Source organism: Octopus sinensis, linkage group LG4 (genome assembly GCF_006345805.1).
Source record: "Octopus sinensis linkage group LG4, ASM634580v1, whole genome shotgun sequence".
Classification (NCBI taxonomy): Eukaryota; Metazoa; Mollusca; class Cephalopoda; order Octopoda; family Octopodidae; genus Octopus; species Octopus sinensis.
Genome location: NC_043000.1, coordinates 60,181,808 through 60,200,918, shown reverse-complemented (window position 1 = coordinate 60,200,918; position 19,111 = coordinate 60,181,808). Strand labels below are relative to the sequence as shown.

Genomic DNA, 19,111 nt, shown 5'->3' with positions numbered 1-19,111 from the left:
CCAAGCGATCGACTGCGGTGTTTGTACTTTAGGCTATCGCGGAAATGAACTGTCTAATGCGGCGGCAACAACATCATCAACAACAACAACAACTTCATCAACAACTCACACAGATCATATACCAGTTGTTTGTAACGAAACCGTTCTGAAAGAGGGTTCGCTACCGTTGTTTATCCATGCTGATAGTCTGTTACATAGGAAGTATAGCGGCAACCGTAGTAGTAGTAGTAGCTCTGTCTTATTGATAGAGCAAGCAGCAGTACACGACCACCCCACATCCACGGCAATACGGTCACTTTTACCAACCTATTCCAACTACGTTGGTATAGCCAGCAGCAACAGTGGTAGTAGCGGTGACGGAGACGGCGGGGAAAAGCCTATCGCAGACACTGGAACAGCGGAACTTGCGCTGTTGGAACTGAAAACGAAACCGGTCAGTATACCTCTGTATTTACCTCCTCAAACTAAACATTCTCTGTATGGAAACAGTGATCGTTTGTGTTGTCAATACAAATACTATTCTGACAAACGTGAAACACGACAGAACTTTTCAAACAAATCGACCAATTACAGGTGTATAACTGCAAATTTCCCAAGTGCACAGTCAGTAGCGAGAGAAGCAGAGTCGTTACAACAACTGCTGTGCGGTAGTGATAAGTCTGATAATGTTGTTATTTCTTCAAATGATGTTTGTGGAGATATCGAGTCGGGTTCGGAAACGCGGATAAATTTCAATGCAGGCCCTAACATGGATTCTACCAAAATTATTAACAACCAACCTGCTGACGGATTTCATAACTCAACAGTCTACCGAAAGTGTGACGGAGTCTCCGGTGAAGGTTCTGGTGAAATTATTTTATCTTCGGACTACGGTGGTGTATCCGCCGGTAATCGTGTTGAAATGAAAAAAAGTTCATCTCCTTGCAAAATACCTGTTCAACAGAAACAAAAGACAAACATGAGTACAGGGACTAAACATTCTGTGAAATCCAGCCAGCTTCCTCGTGGAAAATCTACTTTGATTGATCAGACCACCAGGATCTCCCTTAACAAACAAACCACCCAACAGACAAGTGCTGACAGTAGTAGACTTCCGTCTAAATGCACAGGTAAAAAATCTTCTCTTGTTAATGGGGATACGAATGTTAAGAAACAAGGTGATAAAAATACATCAAATTTAAAAAATATCAACGTGGGTAAATCTGTTAGTAGTTCTAAGATACATCGTAACACAGCATTAAGTAAAACTAAACATCAAACAACCAGTGATATAAGTTCTAAAAATTGTAATGAATTAATTTCAGTTGATAAACATATTTCTGCAGTTCTGTCTGAAGAGTTACCAGAAGATAGTGAATCGGCTATTGATGAAGTGAAAGTAGTTAATGAATTAAATGATAAATTCCGTCTTCGGTCAGATTCAGAGTCCAGCCATGCTAGCCATTCTTCTTTTTGTTCCCAGTTATCCACTTCATCGGTTAAATCGTCTATTTGTCTTCCAAGTTCCACTAAAGGTGGGCTTGGGAAAACTAGTAAAATTCTTACGAGTTCCTGTTCACGTTTAGCTGTGTCTAAAGCAGAAACAAAACTACAGAAAAAACCGTCCATGCTAAGCCGTACCACCTCATCCACAACTGTCTCTCGAACTAGTAATTCTGCTTTGTCTCACCCATCCAAGTCATCTCCTGCACATTCACGTTTAACGTCACGAGTTAACACTGAAAACTTACAAAGAGCTGTGAGCACAGGTTCTTTAAGAAATAATTCCAATAAATCGAGTATTCCTCCTACTGGCAGATCTAATACAACAGCTACAAAAAGTAGTGGTCTGTCACTGAGGCAAAAGAAAGTTGCTGATTCAGCATCTGATCTTTCAGTTAACAGCACAACTAGATTAGGTAGCAGAATTCAAAACAAAGAAAGTTTAAAGACAGTCAGTTCCGAGAATTTGTCAAACAAAATTCAAAACTCATTTGGAAAAAGTTGTGAAAATTTAGCAAAGAAGAAAAAAAATGTGTTACAAGCAAGTTGTGAAAATTTGTCAGTTAAATCTCGCAATAATAGTGTCACCACTTCTGACAGTACACTTCAACAAAAAGGTATTTCGCACAATAAAAAATTAACTCCCACTCAAAGCATTAGCAATGGAGGTTTGGTTCACCAAAAGGAAAAATACAGTGGTGGTATGTCTTTATTGAAGGCTAGCAGAATTAGTGGCAGCAGCAGCAGTTCAATTCCTACTGCTGCAACTGCAGCTGATAAACTGGACAATAAAAAATTAAGTAATGTCCGCCCTACCACCTCTGCAGTTACTGAGCGGAGAACAGGTGTGGGGCTAGGTAGCAACCAGGAGGGCAAACCAACCACTAATATTGATAGATCTCAGATTAAAAAGAGTATACCAGCTACAGGTAAAAAAACTACATCATTAAAATCAAATGAAGCTATTGAACCATTATCAAAAAAGAAACTTGTAGCAAAAACAAGTCGAGGTTTTAGTGACCATAAAGTGACTTCTAATTTGCCTACTGCTTCTTCTAAAGCTTCATCTGGTATTAAAAAGTCTAAGTTGTTAGAGGCTCAGTCTCATAATGTGGTCAGTCAGACAGCTGGCAAAAACTTTCAGGGAAAAGCAACCTATGACAGTAATCGGTTACAGCTGGATAAAACTAGGAATACACTTTCTGTTAATGAGGTAGAAAATTCGGAACTACATTATAAAGAACTAGATGATGCACCTGAAAATGAAGATAAAGTTGACAAAGATAGCTCATCAACAAAACCAAATATTTCTGAAAATTTTGCTTATGATGACTACATGATTATAACCGAGGCCCTTTCTGATGAAAGCATATCTGGGCCCAGTGTACATGTCGGAGATTTAGACAATGTTTCAAACCCCAACCACCTCTCTGATGTTGATGCTTCGGAAAGTTATCAAACTAGTTCTTCAGCTTCTGCCCTGGACATCAGTTTACATGAGGACTATGTGTATAATGGATCTCTTGTGACCTCTTCTAGTGACAACTACACCGACAAGCACACTGGCTTCCAGTGCACACAGTCAGCTGTCCATGCTTGCAGAGAAGTTACCAGCAGCTACCAGACTAACACCAGTGAGGATGAGTGTAGTGAAAAAGAAGAAAAAGAGGAAATGGAGAGAAAAGAAGACACAGAGGAAAACAGAGTAAAACTAAAATTATCAGACCATGGTGTAATTAAATCTGATGCTTATTCTGATAAAACTTTTGACTATGAAGCTAGTTATGACTGTAATCTTTCCAGCTGTGGTTATCAGCAGCCACAGAAACATTATGGACAGCCCTGCCCCCATCAGCAATATCCCCACCATCCCCCTCAACACCATTATCATCCCCCACACCAATCTACTGGAACTGAGAATAGTTTTAAAAATTTATCAACAGATGATGGGAGGGGTGCTCAGTCTAGTCCACAGCTTCATAGTATTAATGATAGTAAATGTGTGTATAGCTTTGAATTTGAAGAGGGACAAAATCAAAAGCAGGCGGAAGAAGATGGGGAGGAAAAAGCAGTGGGTGAGAGTGAAAACTTAGAAGAGAAAGCATCAGTGGTTGTATTTAAGTCAGCTGACATTTACAGAGTGGCAGGGCATGGGATGCCAGTAGTAGAGTTCACCCCGCCCCAAATAGCCCACCACAATATTTCGAGGAATGAAAACAGTGGTAGTGGTGGTTGTAACCCAGTTTCTGCTACAGACAGAACAAGTAAAGATGTGACAGCTACCAAAACTACTACAGTTCTGAGGGGAGACGATACTGAAGGAGAACTCGCAGGAGCTGAGAGAAGCGATGAGGAAGCTGTCGACTGCCCTGTCAACAAACTGTTGCAAAGAGAAAGAGACAGACCAACATCATTCACACAAGTAAATGTTGGTGAAGAAGCTCGGTTTAAGCAACAGATAAGTTTTGGTGAAGTTGCTGTGACAACAACAACAACAATACTTGCAGCAACAATAAAAGCTGATGTTACCAATTCCAGCCTTCAGGAAATGGCAGACCAACCAGGGATCCAGTCCTCTAAACTACAACTAGGAGATCTTCATACATCTCAGACAAGAACCCAGACCTACGACAGAGATGTCATGTGTGAAAAAGGTGATTTATCAAGGAGTACTGCCACACTGTTTATGGAACAACAACAACAACAACTGAATTCTAATGCAACCAGGCAGATGACAGGCCCATTCTTACCATCTGAAATGGGATTCCTTGCTGGTCAGATGCTCAGCCCCTGCAGTAATGACAGCAGTAGCTTCAAAGATATCAGTGATGGTGCTGTCACACCTCTCAGTGATGTACAGGAAATATTTGACCAGGAAACCTCTCAACTGAATGACATCAGCAATGTGGATGAGCTAAGCGGTACCTGTAAACATGTTAGTGATATTGCAGAAGGTGAAACTGAAGGTGTCCTTATAGAAATTGAAGACAGTACTTTACAAGTGTCTGGGAGTCCAGATGGTGAAGATGAGATTATAGTAGAAGAACAGGATTATGTTGTGACCGATGAGAGGAATTATAATGAAGAATCAACTCATTTTACAAATGATGATATAATCGGTGAACGTCCAATTGTGGATGCTGGAGAAGATCTTGCTGAAGTGACGCTGGATAGTAATGAAACACAAAATTTATGGTTCTCAATTGAAGCAGAAACAGACAGTCAATATGAAAATCTTAGTACATCAATCACACTAGAAAATATAGCTGAATCTAGTATTGGAGAGGATGTTGAAGAACTGCTTGACCAGTCTCCCAGTATTGAATCTAGCAATACCTCCTCACGAATTCATGGAAATTTACATGAAAGTATTCTGAGGCAGTTACAAACACAAATAAGTGAAGATGATGCTCCAGATATTTTATCAGAGGAAATATCTCCAAGCCTTGAGCATTTGCAGTTAAGAACAAAATCTGAGGAAACTGATTTTGGTAAATCTGATCAACAACTAATATCAGGATGTAATGAAAAAAGGATTAACAAAGATTCTTATTTGCATTCCCATCAATTGGAACCCTGTTTTCATACTGATTCCCTAGCTGAGAATATCCAACAAAGACCTGCTGATGTGAAACTTGGTAACTTTAAAAGTCAAACTAAAAACTGTTTGTCTGGAAATACTGTTTTAGATGATAAAAACTTACTTGAAACAAACTTCAACTTTAATGAAGATGTGCAGAGAGCATATACTAATAGCCTTAAATATGGATATAAAAATGAATTTGATTCTTTGGATGTCAATATTTGTAATAATGATATTTCTCAAGAAATGGAAATAGAAGATGGAGGTTTTGTTATTCTCAAGAATGAAGGAGTAAAGAAAACCAATGATAATTCCAATCAGGATTTCACACTTCGGCAACTTCAGGGAACTCTCAATCTAAGGAAACAGAAAATTCTTGAACTTTGTGGGCAAACAGAATCAGTATCAAGCAAGGATATTAAATCACCCTCTCCTACAAAGGTTTCAATTGATAGAAAAGAAAGGTCACCAAGTTTTAAAAGATTGGATGCTTTTTGTACAATCCCTGGGAGTATTAATGAAAATATTAGCCCTACAAAAACTAATTCTTCTTTAGCATTAAACATACCAAAAGCTGACACATTGCAAAACCTAAGTCCAAAGACAGATGAAATAGTTTCACCAATAAAAGAATCTTGGATCAAACATGAAGGCAAATGGAGAAGAGGATATATCCTTGATGATGGTTCAAGTATTCCATCTGAAAAATATCAGGATTACATTTTGAAATCTACACCAGTTACTCCAAACAGTGATGGAGAACACAGTTTTATTGAGAAATATTCCTCAGCACAGATTATGAAGAGTGATAGTTTTGAAGAAAATTCCTTGACTTTAAAGCAAGAACAAAGTAGTAATTTTGAAGAAATTTCTAAATGCACAATGGAATTGTTTAATCAGAGCCCTGTACTCGAAGAAGAAGTCTTTGGAAATAATGAAGAAGAATTCACTCATGAAAATTTAAAAATGCACAAAACTGTGTTGGGAGATATTACAAGCAGTAAAGAATCTTATGATTCTGTTGATGGCCAGCCATCTGAAATAAATATTCTTTCTCTTGACACCAACTCAAAAATAAAGGATTATGGAAAAACTGAGATAACTGAGGCTGAGATGACACATAAATCACAAGCTGAGCTAACTTTGCAGACTGAAACTGTTCAACCAGTTATTACAGAACAGAAGACTTATTCACCAGAAATTGTGGATGACATACCATTTGTTGATATGGATGAAACTGTATGTGATTCCAACATTGTTAGCATTGCTTCAGTTAAGCTAAAGAATAGTGCATCTCAAGATCTTCCTGAAGTCACTCCTATGCAGGATACACTTAGTTCAGTGAACACAAAATTTAAAAGCAAAGAGATGGAATCCATATTGGATTTACAAGAAAATAGCATGGAGCAACTTCCTCATCCTTCAGTGATTGAATCAACTTCTATTAGTGAATATGAAACAGCTGTTGATTTGGATACTATTACAGATGACCCCAGCACACATTCTTCTGTTGATGAGTTGAAATGTGAACCGCTTATTGATTCAGGTTTTGAACATCCACTTCATGAGTTTGATAATGTATCAATGGCTGTTTCAGACATTGTAACCACAAATGATACTGATAGTGGACGATTAATAGATTCAGGCATTGCGCAACCTTCAGATATGGATTGGGTTCCTATTACAGATGAATATGATATTTTACCTGCTAATGCTGAAGAGTGTGTACCATATTTAAACTGTGAACCAGTGAATGCAAATAAAAGGATGCAACATGATTCAGATGATGCACTACCAATCCACAGCAAAGAAGTAGTAAATGAAATTGACTCTCCTAGAAAACTCATTGATTCTCAGTCCCTGCCAATGGATATACCTCAAGGAAAAAGCCCAGGATTAAGTACAGATATGGAAAGAAATAAAATAAAAAATAAACATACAGAGAAACAAGAAATGAATTTTGCAAACAGTTCAGATGCCTACCATGCATCTGAGGAAACAGAATCATCATTAGGAAATCAAAAAGATATGCCCATGTTAGAGCAAGATATTTATGGTTCTTCACCTAGAGAAGTTGGTTCTTTATGTGATGAAATTTTCAGCATTATTGGTTCACCAACATTATTGAATGAATCTTGGAAGAAATTGTCACAGAATAAATCTGAAAGTGACTTAAGCAAAAGTGAGAACGAACTCTATTTTGATGGAAAAAGAACATACAGAAATTTACCCACGTCTCGATCAGTTTATGCAAACATTATTCGATCTTCTATTTATGAAAATTCTGAATCAGAAAGTTCAGAATCACTGGATTCTATCACCAAAATAAGTTATGATGATTTAAAACAGACCAAAGATAAAAACAACATCAAACTGAAAGGACAGGGATACTCTTCAAACGAGGATTCTCCTGAAGGTTTAATGTCATCCATGGATTTCTATTTAGATGCCAGCGAATTTGCTCGAGCTTGTTGGTCTGATAGGAGTACCTTGTCTGAATTCTACCAAGTTGGGTCACATCAGAAATTGAGAGCTAGTGATTCATCTACCTATGGGGTAAGTAATTTATTTTTCCCACCTTTTCATTTATTAATATTATATTATAACCAGTGTCACACTACTAATATCTGATGGTTTCTGTCCTTGTTGTGCACAACCTCCCTTTACACACATACACATGTGTGTAAATTTACTTCTAGAGTAAATTTGAAACCTTTTATTTTATCTTTTGTTATTATAAAAAAATTTCACATTTACATACATGTAAGATCTTGTAGTAAATGAATCTGGTGATAAAGTGAAATTGGCAATCTTTATTCTATTATTGTATTTTAGAAGTTGACTCTTGAATGAAGATTTCAGTTGTCTGTTTCTACAATTGTGATTATTGAGATACACTAAAATATATATTAAGGCAGATTGCTAGCTAGTGTGACTGAGTAAAATAGTGTGTTTGATAGATAAAAAGTGATTGGGTAATAGAGTTCACCTTACTAGGTGTACACACATACATTGAAAGCTATGTTTTGCCCCACAGTCTCTTTCATCTGATTGCTTTTTGACCAACTGCTTAGCTTTCTCAGTATAATTTTATGAATAAATTAATGTCACAAACTCAAGCTTACTCTTTTTACATGTATTGAATTTTCATAATTTTTTATCTGTATTCAAATAACCTTATCATTTTTGGTGGGTATCGGGCTAGTGTGTGTATGCGTTTTTACTCACACACACAAGGAGTTTTTGACTAAAGCTCAAGAAGCAAAACCCCATCCCCTTTATATAATTAATTTGACACTGTCAACAGTATTGAGTCCTTTCATCAGTAAGTATAAGTAATTTGTCACAACTCTAACAGCATATATATATATATGTATGTGTGTGTGTATATACACTACTATGAATATACATACAGAGACATATGTACATACATGTTTGTGTGTATGTGTGTGTCTGTATATACACCACTCATATATACATATAAATGTATATATATATATATGTGTGTGTGCATATGAGGCACAGGCTTGGCTGTGTGGTAAGAAGCTTGCTTCCCAACCACATGGTTCTGGGTTCAGTCCCATTGCATGGCAACTTGGGCAAGTGTCTTCTACTATAGCCTTGGGCCAACCAAAGCCTTGTGAGTGGATTTGGTAGATGGAAACTGAAAGAAGCCTATCGTATTTATATGTATATATTCATGTGTGTCTGTGTTTGTCCCCACCCCACCCCCATCGCTTGACAACCAGTGCTGGTGTGTTTATGACCCTGAAACTTAGCAGTTCGGCAAAAGAGACAGATAGAATAGATACCATGCTTACAAAGAATAAGTCCTGAGGTCAATTTGTTCAACTAAAGGCGGTGCTCCAGCATGGCCGCAGTCAAATGACTGAAACATGTAAAAGAGTATATGTATAAATAGATATATGTGTGTATGTATGTATGTACAGACATACATCATATGTACATGTATGTTTGTGTGTTCATATGCACATGCAGGCAACACAAGTATACTTCCTTCCTATTTCATGTTGTAATTGTTAAAGAAACAACAAAGAATATATATATATATATATATATATATATATATATATATATATATTGTCTTTTCAGTTTGAATAGCATATATATAAGTTTCTCTCTTTATTATTTACACAGCAATATATTTCTTAGCTATTTTTCTCCCAGGTTTCTATATATCCACTACCATTCTGCTATTCTGATAAGGAGAAGGCATTTCAGTTATATATGCTTTACATTAAGGAAGAAATCTTTCCATAACTTTACTGATATACCTCATGTTTACACATACACTTTCCAATTTTAGTGTAAGAAAAAGACTTTAGTTTTGTGATTATGATTAAAGGTTTTGATATTTAGATATTTATTAAAGAACCCATTTTTAATTATTTTATATTATCTTTTTATAAAAGATTCTGCTTTTATTTATTTAAATTATTTTGATAAAAGAATCTATTTCTATTCATTTATATTATCATAATTCAAAATATTATCTTATTGAAGTAGGGGAATGTATATTTCATGTAATTTTTTCTCAAATTCGGCCTGATCTTGAAACATGCACAATTTCTGAAATATAGCTTTGTCACACTCACACACATACACTCACATTTATATGTATGATGTATGTGTGCAGAGGAGGGAAGGAATTATTTTATGAAGCCAGAATTGGCTATAGTCATTTTTATAGTTTTGGCTTTCAGCAGTCTCTGACTACATATTATATCACTAAAAATGCTTTTGACATTTAAAATAAGGGGGCACATATGTCAAATTCCCACCACCAATTTCAGTTGCTCTGAAATATTGGTTCACATGGATAAACCATACAGATATCTTGGAAGTATTATTGGTGCAGTCACTATCTGTACTGCTGCTATGTATACTACAACTGAACACCCTATTATTAACTGCCCCCACTCTTCCACCTTTAAACACTATGCTTACTGTGTTACTGCTTATACACACACACACGTGTGTTTGTGTGTGTGTGTGTGTTTGAATAGTTTTAACAATTCACAATTTTTGCTTAGGAACTGATGTTAATATTTAACAATATTGCTTTCTCAGTGTTGAAAGTATATTGTGAACACTTAGATATATGTCCAAGCTATGTTTTTATTTTATTATTCTCTTCTGTTCTGTAGTATAGTATTATAGTATTGTTTAGTAATTATTTAAAATATATCATAGAAAATATATCCTTACCAAAAAAAAAAGTAAAAAAAACAAAAAACAATGAACTTAATTTCTAGGCTTTAAAAACTGAGTTTAACAAAGAATGCTATTGTACAGTGTCATGTACAGTAAAAAAAAGACTAGCAAAAATATGCAAAAAAACTAGCCAAATATTTAAAAAAAAACAAAATGAATAAAAATAGCCCCATTTCTCTTCTTTAATGTTAAATGCTTTCTGTGTCTCATAAGAGATAATATTGTATCTTGCTCCATTTTTAGGTATAAAACTTGGTTTCTCTTCAGCAAATGGTGTAATTGTTTAGGGATATTTTTGGTTAATGTTTTTTAGTTGGAGGTTTTTGTTATTGGTATTTTTAGGTTCCTTGTAAGTCTAGTGATAACCACAGATAAGTTTGGAATGTTACTTTACTGATGATAGTTGTTCTCTTTTACTGAATCTGGAATCAGAGATTCTGTTTCTTTTTTCCCTTTCCTTAAACCTTATGGTATTCAGCTTTAATTTTTTTTCTTTTTATTGTTCTTATCCTCAGGTCATTTCTGACTGACATGACTTTATGATTAAAGGCATTCCAGCTGTGACCATCCTGTCTTTTTATTGGATGTCTATGACTACCATTTCCTATTATGTCATTTCTTTGTTTAAGGCACTTGGATGTCATAGGAGAGATTTGACTGCTATTTCTAACAGGTTGAGTAAAGTAAAGTAAAAGGCTTCCTTCTTAGTGCATTTGTATTTTGTTATAACAGAAGGGAGTAATAAGTTGGGATTGAAGAACTGTTTGCATTAATTACTTCTCACTTCATACACACTCATATGCCTTTAAAGTTTCTGCTACTGCTCTTATGCTGTAATAATACTTATCTTTTGAAAACCACCTTGTTGGGGTGTCTGTGTGGCATATAAGCAGAATCAGCTTCAGTGTGTATCAGATTTGTTTTCATGAACTTGTCAGAAATTGTTAGTTTAGTAATGGGATTCCAAAAGCTTGAAAAGTAACCCCACTGAATTAACTATCTTTGCATATTGCTTCAGAAAGTTCTTTGCATCCACTATGAATGAAAATGAGGTTTTCCCAAATTGTCATATATCTCTTCTATTTTATAAAAAATTATTCAAATTCTATATTTATAAATGGTTATATTTGCTATACATTAGGAATTTCTATTGAAATTGGTTTGTAATTTCTTTTTTATGCTTTCACTAGACAGGATTTTCAGAATTTTGTTCAAATTAGCAGTGAAAATAAGTTGCAAATAAAATAACATCAAGATTGGTAATATCTTGTATTTGAACAAATTTCTTTTGATTTTAATAGATTCCTTTTCCTTATTTCCTTTTATACTGTTATTTACTGTTTAACTACAATATTTTGCTAAACTGGAAATTTACTGAAAATTTGGAAATTGAACTAGATGATTGTAAATTGAAAATTGCCAAACATCTGATATTTGCATATAAATATTTAAACATTTGACAATTGTGTCTTAAAAGTGCTAATTTACTCTGAGTTACTATTTTATGGCAATTAAATTGAAAGCAGAATTTGTGTATTTACTTAAAAAAAAAGTAACTAATTTCCATTATCAACATATATTTTTATTACTAGATTTTGTTAACATATCCACTTTCTTGTGTCAAACTGATTGGTGTAACTGTTTAGTTCATTTTCTATGAAGGGAATGGATACCAACTGCATGTCATAGTTGAATAAATTGGTTTAAGTACTGGCAGGCTTTTGTAAAATTCTTTGAAATGACTAAATTTCAAGGACCACCCAGCTTTTGCTGCTAAGGAAAATAAAAGTGAAAACATTGAAAGGTTTCCTTCTACATCTGTTTATTCTTAGTATTGTTGAAATTTTCAAAATTAAGAGACAAGATTTAATTTAACCCTTTCAAACCAACAAAATAGCTGCTTATAGTCATAAGCAGATTATTGTTTTAAACATAATTAGTTTTCATCATCATCATCATCGTTTAATGTCCTTTCTCCATGCTAGCATGGGTAAGGATTTTTAATAAGGCTTTCCCCAACCCATTGAATAGTTTTAATTAAGACATTTTTAAATCTATTAAATTAATGAAAAATATATACATTTAAAAGAATGCAGTCTATAAAGATTTTGAAATCATATTTTCATCTTGTTCTGCTACTCTCTACTGTATTACTAAGTAGACTAATTAAATCTACTTAAGTGAAAATCTTTCCTGATACAAATCTATGACAGATACTTGAAATTGCACTAGTTTCTTTGTTTAAGTGAGAAAGAACTGCAGAAGTTGAAATTACAAAAAGGGGAAAAAAAAAAAAAAAAAAAAAAAGACATTTTGATTGGTTTAGTGTAACTAAATTTGCACAAGTAATATTAAGAATCATATATACTACCTTTTAACTGAATTTTTTCTATTAGTCTATCTTAACAACTAAAATAAATTCTAGGTAATATTCCCAGACAGTTGCCGATGTTTTTCTTCTGCAGAAGAATAACTACCAATTTAGTTGATTGTTGTAGCATTATTGCTGTTTTATGCTAAAAGGCTTGATATTTTATTGACTGTTGTTTTACCATTCACAATTCTTCCTTTAGCAATTGTTCTTTTATTTAGCAGAGCTATCATTGTTTCCTTTCATGCAAAGCATTATTGCCAACTAGCAAGACCCTAACAAATCCATCTATACATTATTTTAGCTTCAGCAATGTAGTTAATTTTCATCATCATCATCACTATCATGATAATCACCATCAGTTGAATCCTCTTTAATAATCATTATTAGTCTCATAATCATCATTATTAGTCACATCACATCATATTATCATTCACATAACTATCACTCACATATCCCTGTCACTCACACATCCCCATCATTCACATCATTATCAATTACATCATCATCATTATTACTCTTATCTTATTCATATGATTGTCAATTGCTATTATTAGTTATACCATTTTCACTTATACAATTAGGATTTTTACTCTTAATATCCGTTCTACTATAGGCACAAGGCCTAAAATTATGAAGGAGATGGGGAGACTAGTCAGTTACATCAGCCCTTGTGCTCAACTGGTACTTATTTCATTGACTTCGAAATGATGAAAGACAAAATCAACCTTGACAGAATTTGAACCCAGAATGTGAAGCTGGATGAAATGTCACCAAGCACAGTTGCACACCAATATTACCCACTCATCAGTATCAGTTACTTGTCAATAGTAATCCTACATCATTCAGTCACACACATTATTATCAGTCACATACAACAATCACACATCATCCATTCCACCTTAGTTGCATATCTTCATCAGTCACATCAACTGTATGTCAACATCAATCACATAATTATCAGTCATACATCACTATCAGTCACATGTATTAGTATCAGTCACATGCATTAGTATCGTTAAGTGCATCAATAGCAGTCTCATGCATCAGTCATCAGTTTTACATCAGTAGTTGAACACCATCAGTCACACATCAACCTTTAGTCATTGCCTAATCATTATCAGTGCTACTATCATTTTCCTTTTACTTCACCATCACCATCAGTAGCAGCAATAGGTAGCATCATTAAATAACCTCAGCTGTATTAATGCAATAGCCATACATTGCTGTTCACAGCTAGTTATGTGCAAACAGTGTTAATACTACTCCTTTAGACATAGATGTATATCCTCTCCCTCCACAGTCTATTTTATCTTAAATGTTAACCTTTACCCTTACTTTACTGCACTATCATTTAATTTGATTTTATTCAAATTGTTTCAAGTTGAATAATTTTCCTGATAGTTCTCTACTAAACTTCCCACTCTAGTTAAACAACATTCTCATTGAAACCCTTCAATTTATTCAAAGCAATTGAATTATTCATATATTCAATTTAAAAATCACTCAAAGGTTGTCATTTGAAACATACATGCACACACATCTATGTATGTAAATACATCAGCGACTAGGATCACCTTCTCTACCTTAGTAAATGCATATACAAACCCATTCATGTATACACATACATATAACTTGGAATAGAAATTTTGAGTGTAAGATGTTGAATATCTGACTGGAAACCAATTTATGAACATGAGTTCAAATTTTGCCACAACAGACAAAACTAGTGTCTATTCTTGTTTCTGTTAATTTTCCAACCTTTTTACAGAGTGAATTAGGTGCATTCTATTGTAGTATCAGCACTGTGGTTGTCTTGTATTCTGCAAGGAAAGTCCTCACTACTCTAGGTGTGGCTATGTGGTAAGAAGCTTGCTTCCTGACTGCATGGTTCCAGGTTCAATCCCACTGTGTGGCACCATGAACAAGTGTCTTATACTATAGCCTTGGACTGATCAAAGCTTTGTGAGTGGATTTGGTAGATGGAAGCTGAAAGAATCCTGCTGTATATGTGTGTATGTGTGTTTGTGTCTGTCTTGTAGTACTGCTTGACAGCCAGTGTTGGTGTGTTTACTTCCCTGTAACTTAGCAGTTCAGCAAAAGAAATGGATAGAACAAATACCAGGATTAGCAAAATGGAAGAACTGGGGTTGATTCATTCAACTAAAAATTCTTCAAGGCAGCACCCCAGCATGGCTGCAGTCTAATGACCAAAAGAAGTAAAAGTTAAACATGTGAATAGAAGAGAGTAATTGTAGAGAAGAGATGATTGCAGACAATGTATCTGTCTCTGTCTGTTTCTCCCCCCTCTCTCTCTCCCTCTCTCTCTCTCTCTCTCTCTCTATATATATATATATATTATATATATATATATAAGCAAAACATTCAAACACTGAAATTTGAAATCAGTTGTCACTACTGTTCATATCATCTGTGGATAAATTTTTAAATTGATGATATCACCAGCAGTGACTTAGATGGATCACAGGCGCAATAGCATTAAATAACTATGGATTATAAATTTATATAAATCCAAGGTTTTAGAATAAATACATTGTATTCCTGTATATTTGAGAGACAACTAAAAGGATTGGCATCCGGCAGAGTATCTGGTGATATAACACTCTCAAAAGGTCCTGTCCAATTCATGCAGCATGGAAAAGTAGATTTTAAAATGATAAAGCTGCTAATTATATATTTTATGATTTTATATATGTGTGTGTGTGTGTGTGTGTGTGAGTTGGTGTCATCTTGATATTGCATGACAGTTGTAAACAAGTGTCACTTTCACAATCTTCCTTGAAAACTTACCTTACTATGAGGAAATATCTTACTTGGAAAGAGATAAAGGTCGACAGCATGAAGGGATAACAAATTCTGTCCAACTCACGTGAGCATAGAAATGTGCATGTTAAAATAATAACTATATGTATGTATGTATGTATGTATGTATGTATGTATGTATGTATGTATGTCTATAAAACAACATTTATTAATATTACATTTGTTCAAGAATTAATATTTACAAATATATACTAGATATTTTATAGATTATTTCTTATAAAATGTATGCTACACTTAAAAAGAAAAAAACCAGCGTTATGACCAATAAATCTATTTTTATGTACGCAAGGAAGAAAACACAAATGTATATGATGCAGATATGGCTAAACATAAGTTTCAGAAAGAAATTGAAAGAGAAAGATAATGTCCAAACAGTATTCTCTGTCTCTGTCTCTCTATCTTTCTATCTCTCTCTCTAAATATCTTTAGAAAACATTTTTTTAATGTTATGGTTTTATTGGTTCAAATTTGAAAACAAAAAGAAAATTCTGTAAATTTAAGAAAATAGCTTTTGAAATATACTCTTCAGAAATAGACACTTATAACTAAAGGAAATAAAGAAATTCATGCAAATTACTTATTAAAGGTGTGTAGCTATGTTCAAGTCAACCTTGCACTATTTAGTACCAATGTAGGATGAAGGAATGCTTTTTCTTTAATATAAAAATTGTTCTTTCTATTGTGTTCTCTTTTTGGAAATGAATATATATATATATATATATATATATATATATATATATATATATATATATAACATATAATAAATATATAATATGCTATATAATATATATGTGTGTGTATGCACTTATAAGATATATATATATATATATGTAGAGAGAGAGAGAGAGATATGGATGAAAAGAATATTCATATCTAACATTGTTATAAATTATTAATTATTGGAAATCATTATGTATGGCACCATAAAGGCTTGATCTGGTAGAATAGTTAAAGAACTGGAAAAAATGCTTTAAAGTATTTTTTCTGGCTCTTTATGTTCTGAATACAAATCTTTCTGAGGTCAACTTTGTCTTTTAAACCCTCCAGGGGTTGAAGAAATAAAGTACCAGTCAAGTACTGGGTTCATGGTGTTGAAAACTGCTGCCATTGTGTTCGAGTTAGAAGCCATTATGTGTGGCACCATATAATGGTAGGAGAATTAATCTATATATATAAAACTGTAGTTGTGTGAGTGTCTGTCTCCTACGATTTAGATTCCTAACTCCTCCCACATTTTGCGGTGCAGTTTAACCAAATTCGGGTATCTTATAGTCATGATTAATATCGAGCCCGTCTGGCTATTAGCGCGCGTCTACGATGAGTCTACAATTTTAAAAATAATTTAACATCATTTTTTATTCCATTTTAATGCATAATTTTTCGTGTGTCGATGGCGGCGGAGTTGGCGTCCATGCTCAAACACCTGCACCTGTGTTTGCTTCTCCCCCTTCTTCCATCCCTCGTGAAGCTGTGAGGAAGGGAGTGTAAGGAAATCAACGTCGTAATGCGTTGTCAAGGAGACCAGCGTTCTTTTAGAACAACGACTTCATGGCTTGAAGACACCAAAACAGAAATGGCTAAGAAAGCCCGAATTGGCATCTATAAAGGAAGTAACTCTCTAAAAATGCTTATATAGTTATTTCCCTTACAAACCCGAGCAACGCCGGGCGATACTGCTAGTTAGTTATAAATTTCTTTTTAATTCACTCATTAGACAGCAGTCATGCTGGGGTACTGCCTTGAAGAATTTTAGTTGACTGAATTGATCCCTAGTACTTTTATTTTTTCAAAGCCTGGTACGTATTCTATCGGTACCTTTTGTCAAACTGCTAAGTTAGGGGACAACCAAAATCAGTTGTCTAGCAGTGGCAGGGGACAAGCACAGATGCAGATCTATCTGTATGTCTGTCTGTCTATACACGACAGGCTTCTTTCAGTTTCCATCTACCAAATTCATTCACAAGGCTTTTGCATGCCCAGGGTTATAGTAGAAGGCCAAGATGCCATGCAGTAAGACTGAATCTGGAACCATGTGGGAAGCAAACTTCTTACCATACAGCCACTCTTGCACCTAAACACTCATCTTAAAAACAGTTTTACTCAGGAGTGGTTTTAAGGTGGTAACTTCAAATTATTAGGTAAGACATATAAGCAATAAAACAACTCGTTTCTTAGTATCTTTGTATTGCCTGCCTCCAGCACTGCATATGACTAATTGTATGTAACTTGATGAGAACCAATAGTATTAAACTTAATTTCATTTGTAATTTCTTTGCCAGTAATTTGCTATTTATAACTCTCCCAAATCACTTTACAACAGATCTAAATATGTTATAAATATATATTCCTTTGTTTACATTTTATTTTATTTACAACATCAGTATATAGATGCAACACAGCTAGATAAGAAGTTTGTTTCACAGTAACAAGGACCTGGGATTGATCCTACTGCATATCATCTTGGGTCAACTTTGTGCGTGAAACAAGTTAGATGGAAATTGTGTGGAAGCCTTGTGGGTGGATTGTGCTTGTCTTTTAACAGTTCAGCCTTGTTACACTGCACCATACTGATTCCTTGTGATAATTACACGTGTCCAAGGACTGCCTACTCCTTTACAGGTTAATGTAAATCACTTACACATCATTGGGCAGATAGTTCAGTTGATCAAACAACTGAATATTCATCCACAAAACTGATGCAACAGAAGACTATTGCTATATATATGTGGCAAATTTTTAGTTGCTTGCTCTGTTTATTAACAAATACTAAAATAATTTAAAGTTACATTTGGAAATTCTTTGATGCTACATATCTCCAAGTCATGTTACATTCCATCACAACATATATTTCACATACCTTCAAGATGTAAATGTCTGATCTGATGCATTCATAAACAAGATATAAAGCTGCTTCTTATTCTTTATTTTGTTTTTTTTTTCTTTCATTTTATTTTTCATTTATTATTTTGTTTATTTTATATTTAAAAGAGATTTAGTTAGTCAGAGAAATGATTAAGCAGTGGTTGAGGATGTTTTAGATGTTTTAGAAATTTAGGAGTGGAAGTTTGAATTATAACTGTGTTAAGAATTTTGGTTTCTTCATAAAGATAGAGAGAAGTAGGGTAAAACTATGGCATATAGTCTATGTATACATTACTATAACATTGGAAACAAAAGCAGGGAATTAGCACAAGTGCTAGAGCATTGGATGACTTCACAGCATTTATTCTGGCTCTTTGCATTCTGAATTCAAATTCTTCTGAAATTAATTTTACCTTTTTTCCTTTTAGAATTGATCAAAGTATCAGTCTAAGGCAATGAACTTCAGGAATTGTTGGATATTAGATGAGATATCTTGTGGTATTTGTTCTGGCCTTTTGTATTCTGATTTCAAATCCCAGCTTGGCCTATCAGCCATTATGAGGAGAGTTGTAACTCCACCATGTACACACACACGGTGTGTGAAATACAAGTATTTTGACCAATGCTCTGACACTTGTGCCAATTCACTGTTTTTGTTCCCAATATCATGATAATGTAAATATAGACTACAAGCTGTAGCTTTACCTACTTCTCTTGCATCTTTACTAAGATAT

General features: G+C 34.3%; 1 protein-coding gene across 7 annotated transcripts in view; it reads left to right on the top strand.

Moving 5' to 3' along the window:
- Positions 1 to 435: 435 nt before the first annotated feature.
- LOC115210255 overlaps positions 436 to 19,111 on the top strand; it is a 757,977-nt gene continuing 739,301 nt past the window's right edge. For 2 of the 7 annotated variants that reach the window (XR_004998729.1, XM_036502022.1), the window contains exon 1: positions 436 to 7,621. Coding sequence is in view for 6 of the 7 variants with exons in the window: in XM_036502022.1 (XP_036357915.1) it covers positions 749 to 7,621 (6,873 nt within the window). In the remaining variant the exon portion in view is untranslated. The remainder of the gene's footprint in view (positions 7,622 to 19,111) is intronic. The other 5 variants (XM_029778737.2, XM_036502021.1, XM_036502023.1 and 2 more) reach the window with 4 other exon arrangements.